The sequence below is a fragment of the Lupinus angustifolius genome, chromosome LG04 (assembly GCF_001865875.1).
Source record: "Lupinus angustifolius cultivar Tanjil chromosome LG04, LupAngTanjil_v1.0, whole genome shotgun sequence".
Lineage (NCBI taxonomy): Eukaryota > Viridiplantae > Streptophyta > Magnoliopsida > Fabales > Fabaceae > Lupinus > Lupinus angustifolius.
The window spans coordinates 3,866,991-3,889,700 of NC_032012.1; the positions used below are offsets into that span (position 1 = coordinate 3,866,991).

The following is a 22,710-nucleotide window of genomic DNA, read 5'->3' on the forward strand; positions in this document are numbered from 1 at the left end:
TTTCTTTTCCTTGTTTCTTTTATTTTTCTTTTATTTCATTTAGTTATTTTTGGGTGGTTGGCTCCAAATACAGTAGTTTGAGATTTGCAATAATCTTATACCTGTCGGAGTCAGTTAGTAGGCATTATCTCCTAAGTTTTGTATGAATCATTACTTACTTCTGATTAATTAAAAAAAATTATTTAAATTAAAATTATAATTATTAAATATTTTTCTAACCAATTATATTTCTTTGCACATGGAGTAACCCAAAAGAGCAAGACAATAAACATTGACTCAATTTTCACATAGACCCAGTCACAATGCTTGATTTTATTTGAATGACATTTATAATTTTAATTTTATTAACCATTAGATGAAAATAAGATATATGATGAGATGCAAGTTAAAAAACACTTCATTGGTGTAAACTAATCTCATATATAGGAGGAATGATCACTTCACACCAGCATAAGTTACTTTTCAGTAACTCTAAATTCCATTTAACCGTGACTAAAGGATTTTGTCAACCTCAACCGTTAATAACAAAAGGTAATTGCAGGTTGGAAAATGTTCTATCCTGGTCTAAATCGGGTAATTACCCATTAGACCCGAGCATGGTATTCATTGCCACGTATGGTCTTCGTTGTCCGCCTTAAGATTGACCCGTTTGTAGAAGAAGCCATAAATGCTCATGACATGACATTGACATCTCTGACCTACTATTTAATGCATCTCTAACCCACAATTTAATGCATATCTGACCCACCATTTAATTACCCATCAGACCCGAGCATGGTATTCACTGCCCCGTACGGTCTTCGTTGTCCGCCTTAAGATTGACCCGTTTGTAGAAGAAGCCATAAATGCTCCTGACATGACATTGACATCTCTGACCTACCATTTAATGCATCTCTGACCCACCATTTAATGCGCCTCTGACCCACCTCCAATGTCGGATAACAGGCCGTCTGCCACACCGCCTACACATTCCACATGCCCCTGACAAATTGACAAGAATAGATCCGCAGGTCAAAGTAAGGACGGTCAAAGTACGTCCTTTGTACCCGTTAGATGCTGGCCAATGACCATATGTCTCCTCAACACTTCCTAAGCTCTATAAATAGAAGAGACCATAGAGATAGTATAATTAATTCTCATTTTCACTCATTTATTGCTACACTTATTGCTCCAACTTCTCTCTTTCCTTCTCTAAGAATACTCTACTGACTTGATCGTCGGAGAACCTTTTCATGTACCTCCCCCGGCGGGTCCAGACGATCATCCGACCAAGTCATCAGCTCTCCTACATTCTTCCGATCATCCGCTCTCGACTCCCGACCAACCACTCTTAACAGAAAAGAACATTGGCGCCGTCTGTGGCTTCCCTACAACATGGTGACCACCCGTAATCAAGCTCAACCACCTAGCCATGCAGAACCGCCCAACCCGAACCATGACACCCCTTCCATCGAACCTCCAGCACTAGTGCAACAATCTCACCAGGCCAGCCAAAATCATCCCCCAAATGCCACCCCAGAAGCACCCACTACCCAACAACTCCTCCACATGATCCAAACTCAAGGCCAAATTATCCAACAACAGGCCCAACTACTAGCCGAGCTTCGCCAACATCACCCAGAACCCAGTAATGGACCCTCACGGCTAGTTGCCAACGAGCACTCCTTGGAATCCGCAGAAGCCTCTAGGTTAGTAGCCCCACCAAACATGAAAACCACCCAAATAACTCAACCCCCCGACCACCGCTCCTCACAAGCAAAACACAATTTCACAGAAACTTATGTCTTCGCCACTCCCAAAACACCTTACTCGACCCAAAAACATCGAACAACACGATGGAACAAGCGACCCAAAGGATCATCTCGATGCCTTTGAAGCCTCGATGCTTTTCCATGGGGCCACCGACCCCATCATTTGCCGAGCATTACCCCCCCCCCCCCACTCTGAAACGCGCTGCTCTATTATGGTTTACTCGACTTGCACCAAACAGTATCAACCAATGGGCCACTCTCGCCAACAGATTCAACATCCGCTTCACAGCAAGAAGATAGTAGCCTCGTTCTTCTTACACCCTGTCCGGTATACGACAGGAATCCTATGAACCGCTCCGAGCTTACCTAGACAAATTCAACTCGGAGGCCATGAAGGTTCGCACCCTAATCCCCAAGGTGGCAATGCATATTTTAGTGACCAGCTTACAGAATGGCTTTTTCCGGCAAGGATTGGCTAAATATTCAGACCTCACAATGGAAGAGCTCTAATCTAAAGCTCAACAATTCATCAATCTAGAAGAAACCCAACATAACCGCCCACCGAGCATAGAGAATAGCAATCCCCTCACGTGAAGCCAAACGTCCAAAAACACACGAACACCCTCGAGATGATCCACCTCGACAACCTAAAAAACCCAAATACAACTCTTACACCCCCTCAATGCTAATCGAACTAGAACTCTACAAGAAGTTATGGCCACCCACTTAGTCCAACACCCCAAACCAAATCCAAGCAGGAGACCATGGACCTAAGATCGCTCCAAATACTGTGACTTCCACACCTTCTTTGGTCATGTAATAGAAGAGTGCACCCAACTGCGGGACACTATCGAAGACGTGATACGACCCAAGCACCTTCGGAAATTTATAGCTCGGACCCATTAAGATCAATCACCACATCTGCGCCAATCCAGTCCTCCTCGGAGACGTTCCCCCCAAAAAAATCAACAGGAACGTCCTCCGAACAGAGACCAGATGGACTATCGCTCCAACAACAGGCGACAACAGAGTCCGGTGGACATCAACACCATATCTGGCAGATTCGTTGCTGGTGATACATCGAGGGCAACCCGTAAAAGGTATGTCCGAGAGGTCATGCAATCAACCATCTGCACACCCTGCTAAAGCCAAAGCCACTAAGCAACGCCTCCGATTTCCTTCGACGACCGTGACTATGAAGGGGTCGTCCGCGGTCATGACTATCCCCTCGTCATCACCACCAAAATGAATAATAAGAAGGTGGGACGTTTGTTTGTTGACCAAGGCATTTCAACGAACATCATGTTTCAAGATCTATTCATCAAGATGGAACTCAAAGACAGAGACCTGTTGCCGTATGATGGACAACTTGTCGGTTTCACGGGACAAGGAATCACCTCCAGGGGTTATGTTGATATATGGCTGACTGTCGGAGAACAACCTCTAACTCGGACAATTCGAGCAAATTTCTTGGTCATCGACTGCGTCTCAGCTTACAACGCCATACTCAGTCGACCAACGCTCAACCATCTTGAAGCAATAGTCTCCACCCCACACCTCTGCATGAAATTTCTCTCATCCGACCTTCGGATATGCACAGTTAGGGGAGACCAACAGAGCGCAAGAAGTTGCTATCACACGAGTCTCCGGCCAAACCACACCCCATTACGGGCACCACCCACCGAGAAAAAACAACGGGGTATGCACTTAGTGGAGTTAGATTCTATAATGCCCTGAAAAATACTTCTCAAAACATTTGTGGAAAAATGGGTAAAATTTTTTTTTGAATTGGTGGTATAACATTATTTACTTTTCAAACCTTTCTTTTCCGGGACATCACTTTAAGTAACTCAAATGCGGAAAATCAACTTATCGTTATCGAATGATAACTTAACCTGATTCACAATTTCCTGAATAACATAATGCATGTAATCAGTTAGGTCAGAATTAGTTCATACAAACTAAGTCAACAAGGCAGAAACTACATCGCTACTAACATATACAAAAATAAAAAAGAAACGCAGCCCCCATCAAAACAAAAAGGGGACATCGACGAGCCCACAAGCTAACTCAGAAGATTCCAGGAATGTTGGACCCCTCACTTGGGTCCTCCTCCTCTTCTGAATCAGACACGAGGTCGATCACCTCCACCGAACTCTCTACATTTATGAGTTCAATGACCTCATCCTCCTCTTTCTCTTCTTGCACTTCGTCATTATGCCATAATCCAGCGTCATAATTCGGAGGGGATGACATTCTCAAAACCTTGGTCTTCTTGCAGGGACCTCCTCCAAGAACCCGGCTCCTCGTGGCTCTACTGGATGACGGAACACCCAAACAATCTGACCACGTCCTCCGACCGTGGAAGGGAACGACGCCATCACTCCTGACTGGCGGGTACCGAATTCCATTATCTGGAGACCTTAGCCCCCTTGGCGGCAAGGTGAACGAAGTGTCAATGTAGGCATCAGGTTGATGGATCATCATCGATGACTCGTTGCACATCATGTGCAACGACAGACCACAGGGGCCTGTGTATGTGTACCTGTGCCCATCACTATTCCATTGTCCCATCGGGGACATGGTGAAGTTATGTGGGTGCTGTTGTAGGCCATCTACATAGTAAACATATACAAAAACAAGAACAATACAACAGAGAGAGTAAGACATCTAATGAACATATTCATTGACGGCGTGGACTTACTCAGAATAACACACTCAGACATAAAATATATTTTAGCATATAATTCATCAGTTATCATAAACATCATGAAGTAATACATAACTTACCATTTATTTTCAACATTACCAATATATCAAATAATATAATCAACATTTTACTCATAATTATATCACATGCATAAACGTAGGAATACACAACAATTGTAGTTCATAGGTGGGAATTCACTTCCACTATGATAATGTATGCATGATATGTCATGATTATCCACCTTACACCAATATCCATCCAACATCCTAATCGGAAATAATCGAGAGTACAGGTCCCGTACCAAGCTGCTTTGTACGCACCCGAAATAATATCCTCGCAAAGAATTTAGAAATAGATCGATCGGTTCCCTCGGGAACAGTCCTACCCGGACCTAGGTCGTACAAACGCTTTCTGGGCATCTCTCTCATCGATCTCGAATGCAATCCAGGGGTTGTCAGAGATTGCCTAGTTTGGCCTGTGAGAACTGTCCGATCCAACAGGGTACCTCCCCAAGAATACAAGGGACTCTTCTCACCCAGACTCTCCCTCAAGACATTGTTGGCGAATCACCGTCCAATCAGTGCCGTCCCTGCTTACATCACGGTCTCTAAGTCATCCCGTCATTTCCTCCCCACTACTTCATGGTTACAATGCAATGCATTCTTAATCATAGTCAAATGCAAATGTATTATCAAACACATGATCGACCCATCCTTAAGCCATTTCCCGACAAGGAATGCTTCTCGTGGGACCCGATAGTACGTCCACCGTACATACTCAAGGTAACATTTCAATCACAACAACCCATCACCGAATACTCCTAGACGGTCACATGACCAAGCCTCTTACGGTCGGTCGATCGTTGTTAAGTGATATCGTGTATCCTTACTAAGGTACCCCCTACTTCACGACCTCAAGTTGGATACTTGCCCAACAAGGCATAAACACAAACAATGCTTTCATACTTTTGTGGAGTCATGCTTCTCATCTAAGCCATGATCTCATTCCACAACCTTTATATCACAACACACCCTACCTGGGTTCATCACATGGTTTACAACATCATTTCATTTCAATCTTTCCATATTGTCCCTCAGAAGAAGGGACTAGTCGCTTAAGCGACAATTCATTTTTAAATCTCAAATAAACTGAAGCTTTTCTCACCCAGGCAAAGGTACTATCGCCTAAGTGACACCTCTTCTCGCTCAAGCGAGACCTCTTTCGCCCAAGCGAGAGAGTTCCAGAAACTCATTAAAATCCTGGGCTTCATCGCCCAAGCGAAACCCTTACTCGCCCAAGCGAGGCCTCTTCTCGCTCAAGGCGAGAAAGGTACAAAAACTCACTAAAATCCTGGGCGTTCTCGCCTAAGCGAGGCCCTTGCTCGCCCAGGCGAGGCTTGCTCGCCCAAGCGAGACTTTGTCGCCTGGGCGAGGAAGTTCCAGAACCAAAACTTCCCCTCGCCCAGTCCCTCGCCTAGTCATCGCCCAAGCGAGACTATGCTCGCCCAGGCGAGAGTTTCTCGCCCAAGCAATAGGGACTTGGACAGAATACCAATTTTGCCCTTTTCAACAACCGAAACCCATTTAAACAGGGTTTTTCGAACACCTGCACTCAGAAAAGTTCCCAACAACAATCATATACAATATTCAACACATTTCATCAATAATCATATATATTCAAAAGCATTCATACATTCAAAATCTTGGGTTTCTTAAAACCCAAGTTAACTCCAAAACCTTTGAGATGGTTTAGGAGATCCGCGTGTCATATTCAGACACCACTATGTCACGATGTGTTCTCTCTCACATACTTTATTCAGTGGTTTGGTTTCAAGGTTCGAACACCAAAATCTTCGTAACTACCACAATAAAAATCCGTTAGTTTCCGATATTTCTAAACTCGTTACTAAAATAATTAAAATCATTTCTCTTTTTCCCCTTCGTGATCATACATCCTTTTCATCCATCCGGTCCAACATCACATGTTCTTGACCATCCTTTTTCATCGAAAGTTCGTTCACGATTTTCATTCATTTTTAAAGGTACGGTTTTTAGTAAAGTCCGATTTAAGACATTCTTTGATAATCTTACCATTTTAAAGTAAGTTATTCAAAGTATCCTTTAAGAGTTTTATGAGGCATCCATGTACTCATAAACCTTAGCATCCTTTTTAACAAAAGTTTATATTTTTCTAACTTGTTCCAAGCCATGGTTCGAGGCTAACAACAAATAGAAATACATACATTCTCATTTTTCCAAAACACTTCCTAAAGGTTCCTTTGATTTCATCATCATCCTCTTTGGCTAAAACAACCAAATACATGTAATAAAACATTATAACAACTCCATGAACACAAGTTGTTCATGGTTTCAACAAAATATTTTCATAAGTTAAAGAACATCACCATTTTTCGGTTTTGAGGAGAAAATGAGTTAGAAAGCGTTTTAGAAAATTTCAACGGTTGAATATGTTCTTAACATGCTCATCAACAACATACTTAATTCTCATCAACATCCATTGGTTGAATGTTGAGAGATCAAGGATTGAAGATGGAAGAAACAAATGAAAAATGAGAGAAAAGATGAAGAGAGGATTTACCTTCTCTTCGAAATTTGAAAATGAGAGAGTGTGAGAGTGAAGTGTGAAGTGTGGAGTGTTTAATGCGAGAGGGAAATCAGATTTCCTCTAGGTAATGATGAAAAAATCTCCTAGGGTGGCTAATGATGAGCTCATGGGATATTTGAGAAAGTGATGTGAGATTTGCTTTATGGAAGTCAAATCTCGAATCCCAATGCGAAATGATCACTCCGCGGACACATGCGATAAACATGCTTGAGTATTATTGGCCAATACTCGATCGGTATTATAAATCGTCTGATCTTAATATTCGATTAGAATTACGGATTTCGGCATTCCGAGTGAAAAATATTTAGAAAATAGATATGGGTGTACTCATGGTCTATATTGACTCGAAATGAAATTACGAATCCAACGGTGCGATCGGAATTCGATTCCGAGTTACGGAACTCAAAAAACACTTTTTGAGCTGTACCGGGTGAGATTCGGCCCCGACAGTGGCCCGAAACCGTCTGTCTCCGAAGATCATGAAAATTTACCACTAAATTGGAAATAGAATTACAAGACTAAAACTCAACTAGAATTTCTTCTAATTCTTTACCGAAAATTCCTAGAAATTCATTTTCTAAAATACAATAAATAACAATATTAATAAAATCTTATAATTCAATATCTTAAAATTCGCGGTGTTACAGATTCCAAGGCAGATACAGAAGACCTACGACCTTAGCCAGAAGCAGGAAAAAACCCCTTCAACTCGGTATATCGGATGTACTCTTGACGAAGCCCAAATGTCCAAACTGATCAACTGCTTGAAGTCCAATAGAGATCTTTTTGCCTGGTCCGCTACAGATATGCCCAAAATTGACCCCTGAGTTGCATGTCACCGACTCACGACAAACCCAGGGGAAGACCGTTGGCCCAAAAGAAAAGAAAGATGGGCACCGACAGAACTACTGAGGTTACTTAGAAGATCTCAGAACTTCTAGAGGTCAACTTCATCCGAGAAATAACATATACCACCTGGTTGTCAAACGTTGTGCTAGTCAGGAAATCATCTGGAAAGTGGCGAATGTGTCTGGATTATACAGACTTGAACAAAGTGTGCCTAAAAGATCCACACCCCCTCCCCAACATTGATCATCTCGTTGACAATTCTTCCGGGTACCAACTTCTGTCTTTTCTATATGCTTATTCAGGATACAACCAGATCCCCATGTACCCCCAGACCAAGACAAGACCGCCTTCATTACACCCAAGGCGGCTTACTGTTACACAGTCATGCCATTCGGTCTGAAAATTGCAGGGGCCACATATGAGAGAATGATGAACACCATCTTCTGTGATCAAATTGGAAGGAACATGGAAGTCTATATGGGCGATATGATCACCAAGAGTCTTCCCACAAAAGATCATGTAACTATCATGAATGTCGTCTTTGGCCGACTACGCAAGTTCAATATGCGCCTCAACCCAGAAAAGTGTACCTTTGGAGTTAAAACTGACAAGTTCTTGGGATTTCTGTTAACAATCCATGGTATTGAAGCCAACCCAACAAAGTGTCAAGCAGTCATCAACATGCGCATCCCAAGATCACTTAAGGAAGTCCAACAACTTAATGGGCAGTTGGCAGCCTTGGCCAGATTTCTCCCAACATCCGCCAAACATTCTCTCCCACTGTTCCAGCTCCTAAAAAAGAGCAACACTTTCACTTGGTCGGAGGATTGTGAAGCAACTTTCCAAACTTTCAAACAATATTTAGTTACTCTCCCATGCTTTCTAAGCCCACACGCACTGAGACACTATATGTTTACTTAGCAGTAACAAACGGGGCCGTAGCCACTACTCTAATCAGGGAAAATGAAGATGGTCAGCACCTAGTATACTTCACGAGCAAGGCATTACAAGGCCTAGAACTTAGGTATCAAAAGTTAGAGAAGGTCACCTACGCCCTCTTGGTGGAAACACGATGGTTGCGACAATATTTTCGATCCGATCCGGTGGTGGTCAGAACCAATCAACCTATCCGCTAGATTTTGCATAAACTTGAGCTAGCCGAGCGGATGATCTCCTAGTCCATTGAACTGTCATAATTTGATATACGGTACGAACCCAGAACAGCCATCAAGAGCCAAGTCCTGTCCGACTTCGTGGCCGAATTGACCATGCAACTGGGTAGTTCCGAGCAAAAATGGACCATATATGTTGACCGTTCATCCAACCCTCGGGGAGCGGAGCAAGAGTCTTGTTAGACAATAGTCATAGGATGACCATCGAGCACTCACTAACATCCACCTTTCCTACATTAAATAATCAGGTAGAATATGAAGCATGCATTGTCGGTTTGCAATTGGGCAGAGAAATCGGGGCGGAAAAAATCTCCATCTGCAGTGATTCCCAACTTGCAGTCTCTCAGATTATGGGGGCCTATCAGACAAAAGACATGTTGCTCGCAAAATACCTAGCCAAGGTTAAGGAATTGATGGGCAAATTCGAAACGACCTCCATCCAACACGTCCCAAGGGAGCATAATACCTGGGCTGACATTTTATCCAAACTAGCAAGCACGAAGAGCCCAAGAAACAACAAGTTAGTGGTTCAAGGGACAATCCTGCAGCCAAGTGTCATGGCCATCGAACGAACACAGATCCCAGACGACTGGACTGGCCCAATCATCATGTACTTGTCCAATGGCGATTTGCTAGCGGATCAGAAGGACTGGCAAAGATTCCTCGGGTATAGTTCCTTGTTCACCATAGTACAAGGTTGTTTGTATCGTTGGGGGTTTTCTACTCATATGCTTAAATGCCTTGACCCCGATAGGGCTCGCTATGTCCTCCAAGAAATCCATGAAGGAAGTTGTGGCCATCACCTCGATGCAGCATCACTCGCCAAGAAGATACTCCGAGCTGGTTATTATTGGCCGACCCTGGACAAAGATGCCTCAGAATTCACCAAGAAATGCACGCCCTGCCAATTGTTTGCTGACCTCCAGAAAGCCCCTCATGAAGAGCTAACTACGAAATGACCTCATGGCCATTTTGCAGATAGGGTATGGATATTCTAGGACCATTTCCACCAGCAATCGGACAACTTAAATTTCTGATAGTGGTTGTCTACTACTTCACTAAGTAGATTGAAGTTGAACCCTTATCCAACATCACGGCGGCCAACATCCGAACATTTACTTGGAGGAATATCATAACACGGTTTGGATACCCGCTGCAATAGTCACCGACAATGGAACCTAGTTTTCTGATTGGAAGTTTAGAGAACTACTGTCAAGTCTTCACATCAAACAACACTTCACTTCAGTTGAGCACCCTCAGACAAATGGTCAGGTAGAAGTAGCTAACAAGGTCTCCTCCGTGGGATAAAAAGAAGATTACAAGAAGTCAAAGGAGCATGGCCAGAACAATTGCATCATGTTCTATGGGCTTACCGTACAACTCCTCACTCCACCATCATGAAATCACTTTTCAACCTTGCTTACGGGTCCGAGGCTACAATCCCGGTGGAGATCGACGAACCCACCTAGCGAACAATACATTTTGATGAAACTACAAACTCGACCACCTTGAGACACAACTTGGACTAGGTCAAGGAGAAGAGAGACCGAGCCAGAATCAGAGAGACTGCCATGAAAAGGAAAACCGCCGAAAAATACAACAAAACAATGGTACCACGAGGCTTCGAAATAGGCATCTTAGTGCTTAGAAGTGCCGACATCGAAAAGACAAAGGGAAAACTAGCACCCAATTGGGAAGGACCATACCGAGTAACCAACAAGACTAGCAAAGGAGCCTACAAGCTCGAAGACCTGGCGGTGAAAGAAATCCCCCGCACTTGAAATGCGGCAAACCTACGAAAGTTTTTTGCTTAAAAATGTAAATTCGAGCCAAACCTTATACGGCTGAGCAAAATGATGTAACCCAATCCAACTTATATGATAATGAAGTATTATTCAGATATCATTTTCAAGTCCTCTTGGTCGCCCTCAGTATACCCCTCAGAGGCGTGGGCCAGTCCCCCTTTGATGGCGGTTAAGTTCATAAACCGAAGACAAGACCAAGTCCTCTTGGTCGCCCTCAGTATACCCCTCAGAAGCGTGGGCCAGTCCCCATTCGATGGCGGTTAAGTTCATAAATCCAAGACAGGACCAAGTCATCTTGGTTGCCCTCAGTATACCCCTCGGAGGCGTGGGCCAGTCCCCATTCGATGGCGGTTAAGTTCATCAACCCTAGACAGGACCAAGTCCCCTTAGTCACCCTCAGTATACCCCTCAGAGGCGTGGGCCAGTCCCTCTTTGATGGCTGTTAAGTTCTTAAGCCCAAGACATGACCAAATCCTCTTGGTCGCCTTCAGTATACCCCTCGGAGGTGTGGGCTAGTCCCCCTTCGATGGCAATTAGTCAACCCAAGACAGGACCAAGTCCTCTTGGTCGCCCTCAGTATACCTCTCAGAGGCGTGGGCCAGTCCCCCTTTGATGGCAGATAAGTTCATAAACCCAAGACAGGACCAAGTCCTCTAGGTCGCCATCGACAAACCTCGCTGAAATGTGAACCGAAATGACGGTCCCCAGTTCACTAAGTGGATGGCCCGATCAATCAAGACTTGTTAATAGTTAAACAATTTCAAGTTCATTAAGTTGGTGGCCCAATCAATCCAACCTTGTTAAAACTCTATCAATCCAGCCTTGTTAATTATTAAAAAATTTCAAGTTCATTAAGTTGGTTGCCTAGTCAATACAGCCTTGTTAATTATTAAACAATTTCCAATTCATTAAGTTGGTGGCCCGGTCAATCCAACCTTGTTAATTGTTAAAACCTGGTCAATTCAGCCTTGTTAATTGTTAAAACTCGATCAATCCAGCCTTGTTAATTATTAAACAATTTCAAGTTCATTAAGTTGGTGACCCGGTCAATCGAGCCTTGTTAATTGTTGAACAATTTCCAATTCATTAAGCAGGGATATTATAGACGACCGAAAGCAATGCATAAATAACCAAAAGCAATACCTAGATAGGATAAGCGGGGATAGTATACTCTACTGACTTGATCGTCGGAGAACCTTTTCAAGTACCTCTCCCGGCGGGTTCAGACGATCATCCGACCAAGTTATCTACTCTCCTACATTCTTCTAATCATCCGCTCTCGACTCTCGACCAACCACTCTTAACAGGAAAGAACAGAAAATAATATATTTAATATAACACAAGTGTTTCTTGTTTATTTTATAATTATATAATATTATAAGTATGTTACATTCTTCATTTTATTTCCCATTTTCACATTTGTGGCATAAAGAGTGGGGGAAAGAATGTTAATCATATGTATATGGAGAATAAAAAATAGACATGGTATTTCTAAATCTAACTAAAATAACCACTAAATAAGTCCTAAAAGTTTCAAATGCCACCACCATTTTACATTTTATCTGTTGGTGAAATTTTGAAAAAAATATTGCCCCAAAAGTAATAAAAGTAAATAAAATATATTGGAAATTATAATTTATTTAACTGCCAAATGAAGTAACTAAAGTATTGTCCCATCATATCAACAAGGATTGTATTATTATCCGATTTACTTACTATTCATCCAATTACTTGTTGGTACAATATTTTTATATTAATTCATTAAAATTTTAAATTTTTTTTAGACAAAACATAAAATGACTATTCCTTTAGTTATAAACTAAATAAACGTTCTTTTATTTTATCTGATTTTTCAAAATTTCGTCAACTTTTTGATGAAAATAGATCATGTACTAATATAATATGACTTTGGCGCAATATTATAGTTTATTTTCACTTTCCATTTCCGTCCCGCGCCTCTGGTTTTAAGACAAGAAACAGCATTATAAAAACCCTAATCATCTCTCATTTTCATTCTTCTTCTTCTCTCTTCCCTCAAGCTCTTTTCTTCACCTTCCTCGTCTCAAAGCACGAACCTCACAGAGTAAGCATCCTTCACAACTTTTCATCTTTTCATAACTGCACTATTTTTTTTTCAAGTTCGACGATTTTTGTATTTCTATTGTGACGGAATCGAAACCGACGAACGAACGATGCGGTGTTGCATCTGCGTCGCGTTCCTGATTCTGATTCACTCTGAAAATGCAGAGTTTCATGAAAGCAAGCATCGTTTTTTTGTTCCATAATTTTTATAATCATCAAATTTAAAACCTAGATGTGTTCTTATAGTACGCCGCTGAATTGAGGTTCAATGTTTTTGTAGGTGATGATAATCTGCGTGTTTTAGTAATTTTTGGCTAAAATAAGTGTATAAATTTTGCGATTTGTCTGTTATGAATGGATTATTATCTATTATAAATGGTTAAAAATTCTCATTCATCTGGATATTTGGAAGGATTTTTATACAATTATATTTCCTCTGTTTCTTGTTCTCCCGAGAAATTTTCACTGTACTGGATGATTAGTATTCTGCGTATGCACTTTTACATTTTTGGTACTAAACCCTTTGAAATTATTTGTGCTCATTCTGTAGTTAATTTTTTTCTGTATAGTTGCACTTTTTTAGTTTGCAAAATTTTATTAAAATCTTCAAACTGATCAATGTGCTTGTCAAGTTTTGAAACCCATCTTGATTTCATTAATGACTTGCAAGTGTTTGTTACAAAACTAAAAATGTTTGGGGTTGATCCTGGTGATTGTGTAGGTTCACTTAATGTGAAGAAGACATGCATTTCATGGTTGTGGTGCTACGGTGATCCATTTGTTTATAGTTACCGAATGCAGTGAAAGCTCGGTCTTCTTTTACTCATAAAAGGGAAGTCTTCTAAAATCGTGCATTGCAAGGTACTGTTTACTGGAATCATTATGCTTTAATTTGCTACACAAAACATTGCGGAAATTTTACTTTCTCATTTAAAGATTGTTATTCCCCTATGTGGAATTGTTGAAAATGTCTATTGGAAACTGATAAGATGTGCTGGTCTGTTATCCTTTATCTTCGGTCCATCATAGAGAGAAAATGTAGGACTGGTGCCAACAGTTCATTACTCTCATTGAGCCGAAATCATTAATTAATACTAATAGAATAGAAATTGAAAGCCTTTCCGCAATGGTAATGTTGCTTGCTTGCCTTGTGACCCGAATGCATTGATTCAAATCCTCGAAGCTGCCTCTTCGCTTGTGAGGGTAAGACTGCATACATCTATTGCTACTATGTGACTGAGAAGCCAAATATGATAGTGTAATAAATTGTAATCCTTGATTCCTTGGTATAATTCTACATTGATGGTCGAGGTCGACAATGGAGAAAGACTCTTTATTACCTGCATTCCGGGAGCCTCAAATAGATTAGGAAATTATTTTGCATTCCTACCTGTCTGTTCAGTTGCTTAACCTTGTTTCTGTGTCTTTTCATTTCTTTTTCCAGAGATCTTGGACCATGGCAGACCATCGAAATGGAGGTAACCAACCTGCCAACGGAAAGGCCAGTGCTGCAGGAACTGCATATTCTATTGATCTGAATGCATTTCAAACTCGACTAAGCGCTTTTTATTCACATTGGGATGAACACAAAACAGATATGTGGGGTTCTTCTGATGCAATTGCAATTGCATGTCCTCCACCTTCAGAAGATCTGCGGTACCTGAAGTCCACTGCTCTGAATTTATGGCTGCTTGGATTTGAGTTCCCTGAGACAATTATGGTTTTCATGAAGAAGCAGATCCATATCTTGTGCAGCCAAAAGAAGGCATCTATTCTTGAATCTATCAAGAAGCCTGCCAGAGATGCTGTTGAGGTGGATGTTGTTTTGCATGTGAAGTCTAGAAATGATGATGGAACTGCTCTAATGGATGCTATATTTCGTGTCATCCGTGCTCAGTCAAAGATTGATGGCCATGATACTCCCACTATTGGATACATATCAAGAGAGGCTCCTGAGGGGAAATTGCTTGAAGCTTGGGCTGAAAAATTAAAAAGTACAGATTTTAATCTGAGTGATGTCTCCAATGGGCTGTCTACTTTGTTTGCTGTGAAGACTAATGATGAGCTTACATCAATTAAGAGAGCAGCATACCTGACAACCAATGTGATGAAATTTTTTGTGGTTACGAAGCTTGAGACTGTAATTGATGAGGAGAAGAAAATTTCTCATTCCACATTAATGGAAGAAACTGAGAAAGTTATACTGGAACCTTCAAAAGTCAATTGTAAACTGAAGGCCGAGAATGTTGATATTTGTTATCCCCCAATTTTTCAGAGCGGCGGGGAGTTTGATCTCAGACCCAGTGCTGTCAGCAATGATGACTTACTGCATTACGACCCTGCCAGTGTAATTATATGTGCAGTTGGAGCCCGGTATAAAAGTTACTGCTCAAACTTAGCTAGGACCTTCTTGATTGATGCAGAACCTCTTCAAAGTAAGGCTTATGAGGTTCTTCTGAAAGCCCATGAAGCTGTTGTTGGTTCTTTGAAGCCTGGAAACAAGCTGAGTGTGGCATATCAAGCTGCTGTTACTGTCGTGGAAAAGGATGCTCCTGAATTGATTCCCTACTTGACAAAGTCTGCTGGGACTGGCATTGGCATTGAATTTCGTGAGTCAGGACTGAACCTTAATGCTAAAAATGAGCAGATAGTAAAAGAGGGTATGGTCTTCAATGTGTCACTTGGATTTCAGAACTTGCAGAGTGAGAAAAGTAAGTCTAAGAACAAAAACTTCTCTTTGTTGCTTGCTGACACAGTTGTCATCAACAAAGATAAGACAGAAGTTGTGACTGCTACGAGCTCTAAAGCTCTAAAGGATGTGGCATATTCTTTCAATGAGGATGAGGAAGATGAAAAGCCCAGGAAAAAAGCTGATGCCAATGGTGCTGAGCCCACAATGTCTAAGACAACTCTAAGATCAGACAATCATGAAATTTCTAAGGAGGAGCTCCGAAGGCAGCATCAGGCAGAACTTGCTCGTCAGAAAAATGAAGAAACTGCAAGGCGACTTGCTGGTGGTGGAAGTGAGGCAGGTCAGAATCGTTCCTCGTCAAGGTCTTCAGCAGATCTGGTTGCTTACAAGAACATAAATGACCTTCCCCCTCCTAGAGAAATGATGATTCAGATTGATCAGAAGAATGAAGCAGTTCTGTTGCCTATAAATGGAAGCATGGTACCTTTTCATGTGGCTTTTATTCGAACAGTTACCAGCCAGCAGGATACCAACCGCACTTGCTATATTAGAATTATTTTTAATGTTCCTGGGACCCCTTTTAGTCTTCCAGATCCAAATTCAATGAAGTTTCAGGGATCTATATATTTGAAGGAGGCTTCATTTCGCTCTAAGGATCCAAGGCACTCAAGTGAGGTTGTGCAGTCCATTAAAGCACTCAGGCGACAAGTTGTCGCAAGGGAGTCTGAGAGAGCTGAGAGGGCAACATTGGTTACTCAGGAGAAATTGCAGCTTGCTAATAATAAATTTAAGCCAATTAGATTGCCTGACCTTTGGATCCGTCCTCCTTTTGGTGGGCGTGGAAGGAAGATACCTGGTACACTAGAGGCTCATGTGAATGGATTTAGATATTCTACCACTCGACAAGATGAGCGTGTGGACATAATGTTTGGCAACATTAAGCATGCATTTTTTCAGCCAGCTGAGAATGAAATGATTACACTCCTGCACTTCCATTTGCACAACCATATTATGGTTGGAAATAAGAAAACCAAGGATGTGCAATTTTATGTTGAGGTAATGGACATGGTCCAGAATGTTGGAGGAGGAAAGAGATCTGCCTATGACCCCGATGAGCTTGAAGAAGAACAACGAGAGAGAGATAGGAAGAACAAAATTAATGTTGAGTTTCAAAGCATTGTGAATCGCATCAACGATCTTTGGGGACAACCCCAATTCAGTGGCCTAGACCTTGAGTTTGATCAACCTCTTAGAGAACTTGGCTTCCCTGGGGTACCTCATAAGTCTTCAGTATTTATTGTTCCTACTTCGGCCTGCCTTGTTGAACTGATAGAGACTCCTTTCCTTGTTGTCACACTAAGTGAGATTGAGATTGTTAATCTTGAGAGAGTTGGGCTTGGGCAGAAGAACTTTGACATGACAATAGTGTTTAAGGACTTCAAGCGGGATGTCCTCAGGATTGATTCCATCCCTTCTACATCACTGGATGGTATCAAGGAGTGGCTTGACACAACAGATATAAAGTATTATGAGAGCAGACTGAATCTGAACTGGCGTCAGATCCTGAAGACAATCATTGATGACCCACAAAGCTTTATTGAAGGTGGTGGCTGGGAGTTTCTGAATTTGGAAGCCACTGATTCAGAATCTGATAACTCTGAGGAGTCAGACAAAGGTTACGTACCATCTGATGTGGAACCAGAATCTGATTCAGAGGATGAAGCTTCTGATAGTGAATCACTTGTGGAGTCTGAGGATGATGAGGAGGAGGAAGATTCAGAGGACTCTGAGGACGAGAAGGGAAAGACATGGGAAGAACTTGAGAGGGAAGCAAGCAATGCAGATAGGGAGAAAGGGAATGAGTATGACAGTGACGAAGATAGGCAAAGAAGGAAGGCAAAAGCCTTTGGTAAGTCACGAGCCGGTGTGAGTAGTAGCATGCCGAAGCGGTCCAAATTAAGATAGATTATGGTTATTTGTTCTTCGCCACTTTCTGGTTCTTTGTTCCTGGCCAGTTTATGCTGTGGATAACGCTTGAGTGTGGAGTTGCCTTGTCATTTTAGGTTTAGTTTTTCTATTCATAATATTATATAGTTCAGACACTTGCTAGGAATCCTTGATTCTAATGTATGCCCCTAAAATCTATAAACGGCTCTCCTTTGACAGTTGCTTCTGGCCAATTATTTGTTACAAATATATATATATATATATATATATATATATATATATATATATATAAATATATGTTTGTTTGTTTCTTTTCATAATTTTTTTCTCTGGGTGATATACTGATTGAAACTCCTAGCAGAAGTTGGTGTGCAGGAAACAAGTTGACCATTATTAAGTGCTGCCGTATGATTTAGAGTTGTAAATCCATTATTATGCAGATTGGTCGGAAATCAGAATAAGGGAAAACGCTTATTTTTGGCCTCATGAAGCAAGCTGTTACAACAACTGGTTATAAATGTGGAAAACATATGACCGAGAGGATGCAAAGTATCATGTCCTCTGACGTGTAATGCAGTATACCCTAAAAAATCAAACACATAAATCAAACATGTAATGCAGTAATTTTCATAACACAATGATACGATATACGGATACGGAAGCTTAAAAATTTACCCCAAAAGAGAATTCAACATGGTTCAAACTCACTATTTAGATATCTCATCTATAAATTTTAAAAAACCCAAGCATAATGAAATTAAGATCTCACTAACACAATTACAATTTTTAAAGCTTCCAAGCTATGGTATTTTTACTTGTCTGGAGCACGAAAAATTTCCATGAGAAATAGTAATAGAGATTAATAATATGAATAAATACATATTTTGCTCCCTCAAAATTTTTATGCGTACTAGTTTGATTCCTCAAAAATTGAAAACCCAAAATGGTTTAAAAAATATCAAATATGGATTAAATTGTCCATTTTAACATATTTTATAACACGTGATAGAAACTATTTTGACTTATATTCGCGATCGTTGAGTACTAATTTTAATTTTTTTTAGAGATAAAATTAGCACACGCGAATATTTTGAAGGACTAAAGTGGATATTAACATATTAACTTATAATCTGACTAATAACTAATTACTTGTAATTATATAGTATCAAAATATAACGCAATATTAATACATTCAATTTGCTAGTAACATTAATTGTCTCAACTCTTTGTACATGATTAAAAGTTTACACAAAACATGTCTTCTCGAGCTATCTGTCCTACACTCAACTCCTCAACTTCGTAGGAATATCTTACCCTTTTTTTATAATTAAGTTCATCTTCATACGATTAAGAATTTATTTGTATGTTCATAGGCATTAACAATATCTCCTCAACAAACAACATAATTTGATCTTATATTCCTTCATCATCCTTCATCGTAATTGGGTTATAGACCCCTCATAAATAACAATTTGATAATAGTTCTATCAAACTCAAGATAATTGAGTGATAATTGTGTCATAGACCCCCATCAATAACTAAGCTATGATTTGCTTTATGTGAAAATTTGGTGTAATCAAAATTTTGTGATGAATATGTTAGGTGGTGGCCTGTTGTGTTATTTTGAAAAACAATATACACTTATATTGAACTATTGCTAGTCTCTTTGAGAATGATTAGTAATTATTTTATTATTTACGATTGAATATAATGATTTTTTACATATATATCTTATATATGACACTTTTCACTTTACGTTGTTATTTTACAGTATCAATGTAACTTTCTTAATTAACATAAGAAACATTCCTTATGTTAATTAAAGTCTTAATCAACCTAAGGAAGATGTTCTTAATATTATAATCATTGCATGTGTGACTTTAAGGATTATTAATGTCTTAATTAACATGTTGATTTTGTTATTTGATATTATAAAATTATAATCAGTGTCTACATGATTTTAAGGAATATTAAAGTCTTAACTAATATGATGATTTTGTTTTTGATATTATAATTGATGCCTTTGAGATTTTAGAGAAGATTAAAGTCTTAATTAACATCAGTATTTTATTTTCGATATTATAATCCATGTTCGTGCAACATAAAGAAGACTAAACTTTTAATGAGTTTACTATTATATTATAATAAACGTGTTAGGTATTAATGACTTATGAACACCTAGAAGGGGTTGAATATGTGTAGCGGTTATTAATCACCGCTTTTTGCACCAAAACCTAATTTCTGGAAACAACTCAGTTAATCGATTAACACCTAGTCTTAATCGATTAATTCATGCACAGAACAAAATGATCAGAGAGGCAGATTGCACAGTTATTTAAAATCAACTGAATAGAGATAAAGCAGATATTTTTAAGCACTATTAATAAGCATATGACAGTGAACAAATATGCAAAATATCAGCTACAGATTCAAATTGAAACAACAAGAAACGTAAAGAGGATTCAGGGAGAAAAAGCGTGCACAAGTGGATTTTTATCCTGGTTCGTCTGCGGTCCACTGCAAACTACATTTAGGCCTCCCCTTCTGATCTAGGGAGATTTTCTTCTTCACAATATTGAGTAAAAGTATGAATACACACCCCAATTCAATTACAAGCACATAAGACGCTTCTTTCTTGAAATCTAGGACCCTTAAACCCTTCGTTTGACTCTACCTTTCGCCTGAGAAAACATTTCTTATGAAACAACCTCAGCCAAGATTATTGTCCTCAAATCAAGACCTCGTAGTCTTGGCGAAGAATCCAAATCTCTGTGGTGGTACGACACCAAGAGATCAATCCATAAATACACACAAAACAGATTAAAACAGGAAGGTATTATTAGCACAATAATGCTTGAAATATTACAAGAAATGACCTTAAGACTAACCCACTCACTAATCACTCAAGCCATCAAGAATCATGTGAGTTAATCAAAAATAGAAATCAAAGAATCTCTCTATCAATCTTTACAAATAATACATGAACATGTGAGCAAGATAAGGATGAGCATATGAATATGTAAAACAGTATGCAAAAATCAGAAATCAATTCAACATGATAACTCTCTTCTCACACATGCAACTCTCTTGCAAAAAACAGTAAAACAAAATGAAATATGCTCTCTAAAATCAGCCCTATACAATATAATGCAATGCTACAGTTTTCTGGAAGTTGCCTCTATTTATAGCAAGTAGTTTTGGCAGTTGGATTCGTTGCAAACAGTTAAACGGTTAAAACAGAAATCAGTTATAACAAATAACAAATCTGTTAATCGATTAAGGCTACCCGTTAATCGATTAACCAGTGCAGCAGAATGAAACAGAAAACAGTTGTAACATAAACACTAATTTAATAGAAAAGCAGTTGAGTTAATCGATTAAGTCACCACGTTAATCGATTAACTAACACATTAAAGTACATGGTTCAAAAGGTAAACTTCTTATATGTTATGCACAACTTATATACATGTTCTAGCAATTATATTATGCCTAATATGCACATATAACATGTATGATAGATGCATAAACATACAATTAAGTAGATGATATGTCTCATGGATATGATATGACAATTAAGATGGCTTGAGAGACTAGCACCTAGGTTCACCTCACCTATACTCACTNTACTACGGCACACATCCCAGACTACTTAGAATAGTGACTATAATTATATCATAGTCTAGATATGATCAAATGAGCATAAGGCATGTTGATTGTTGAGTCATCTTCAAGCTTTAATAGAACCTTGTCTTCATCAAAACATATGCAAAGTATTGCTCGTGCTATCATTGACATTTTGCACTTTCAATCTCCCCTTTTGATGATGACAAACACCACATCAAAATTGTTCAAAATGTTTGATGAATTAGCTTGATGATGAGGTTGTATAATGATTGTTAATAGTTGTTTTTCAAAGATATAAAGATGAAGAGCATTTGCTACCCCTTAGGTAAGCAATCATTATTACGGAAGCTATGTAAAACAACCTGCAAAAGCTATTACACAACCTGCAAAATACATGTAATACAACAAGCAACCTTTCTCCCCCTTTTGACATTATCAAAAAGATACAAGTATTCAATTCTAGTCAAAAGTCAGAAGAGTTATTATAGTTATAACAGACTGTAATTAATCAATTAATTTTGGGCGAGTAATCAATCAACTAGCTGTAATAAGCTTGAACAGATGCACATGTATACATCATTTAATTGATTAACAGAAGCTCTTAATCGATTAAATGAACAGCAAACAGCAACAGAACAGTTTTAATGGCATGAAAGGCTACGTTTATTCAAATTAAGCATGGAATGATTAAGCATTTGACATATTTGAGCAGTTAGCAGTAGGCATAATCATTCAATATTGACACATACACCAAACATGATCAAGATCCATTTAAACAAAGGAGTATATTATTTGCAACATAATTAGTACTCAAGCATCAACAAGATAATTCGAAATCATTGTAAAGCAATGTCAAGTTTTAAAGCAGTAATTCAGCAGAAATTATAGAGTTATTACAATCCATAATAAGAGCAAAAGCGCAAAATAAAAGATAAGTTCTCAAGAGGGAACAAGGAACAACAAAGTCCACTAGCTAGGAAGGATAAAACTAAGGCTTTAAGGGCTCCTAACTAAGGATGAGATGGAGGGTTTTGGTTGTCAGGAAACATCGAGCTACTACCACCCTTGGTGAAGGTACTCAGCTTGTTGAACTCAGCACACAACATTCTAGTTTGTGAATCAGCAGTGGTCTAAACATAGTTCCTCAAAGAATGGTAATGGTTGTCAATATAGGCATTTTGACGCTCCTCAAAATTCTCCAGATCCGTATGATATGAGTCCTTCAGAGACTGAAAGTCAAGATCCATCCTATTATTGAGACGTTGTTCCATAGTATCCATGTAGGCTTGTTCGAAAGCAGGTTCCTGTGATGCATATCCTGAAGACTCCCCTGAGTAGCAGCAAATGGCTCTTGGTTATCACCTTGATCATCCTCACTAGAGGGGTCAAGGTTCACAGTGTTGAAGTCCTCTTGATATTTCCATGTGTTGCCGTACTTGTAAATACCCATCTT

At 39.7% G+C, this 22,710-nt stretch overlaps 1 protein-coding gene across 1 annotated transcript; it reads left to right on the forward strand.

Annotated features, from left to right (window-relative positions):
• Positions 12,835-17,866, forward strand: LOC109345158 (FACT complex subunit SPT16-like). The gene is made up of 3 exons (XM_019583981.1): positions 12,835-12,995; positions 13,716-13,855; positions 14,439-17,866. Exon 3 carries the CDS (start codon positions 14,451-14,453, stop codon positions 17,649-17,651), a length of 3,201 nt encoding a protein of 1,066 aa, XP_019439526.1. The 5' UTR covers positions 12,835-12,995; positions 13,716-13,855; positions 14,439-14,450; the 3' UTR covers positions 17,652-17,866.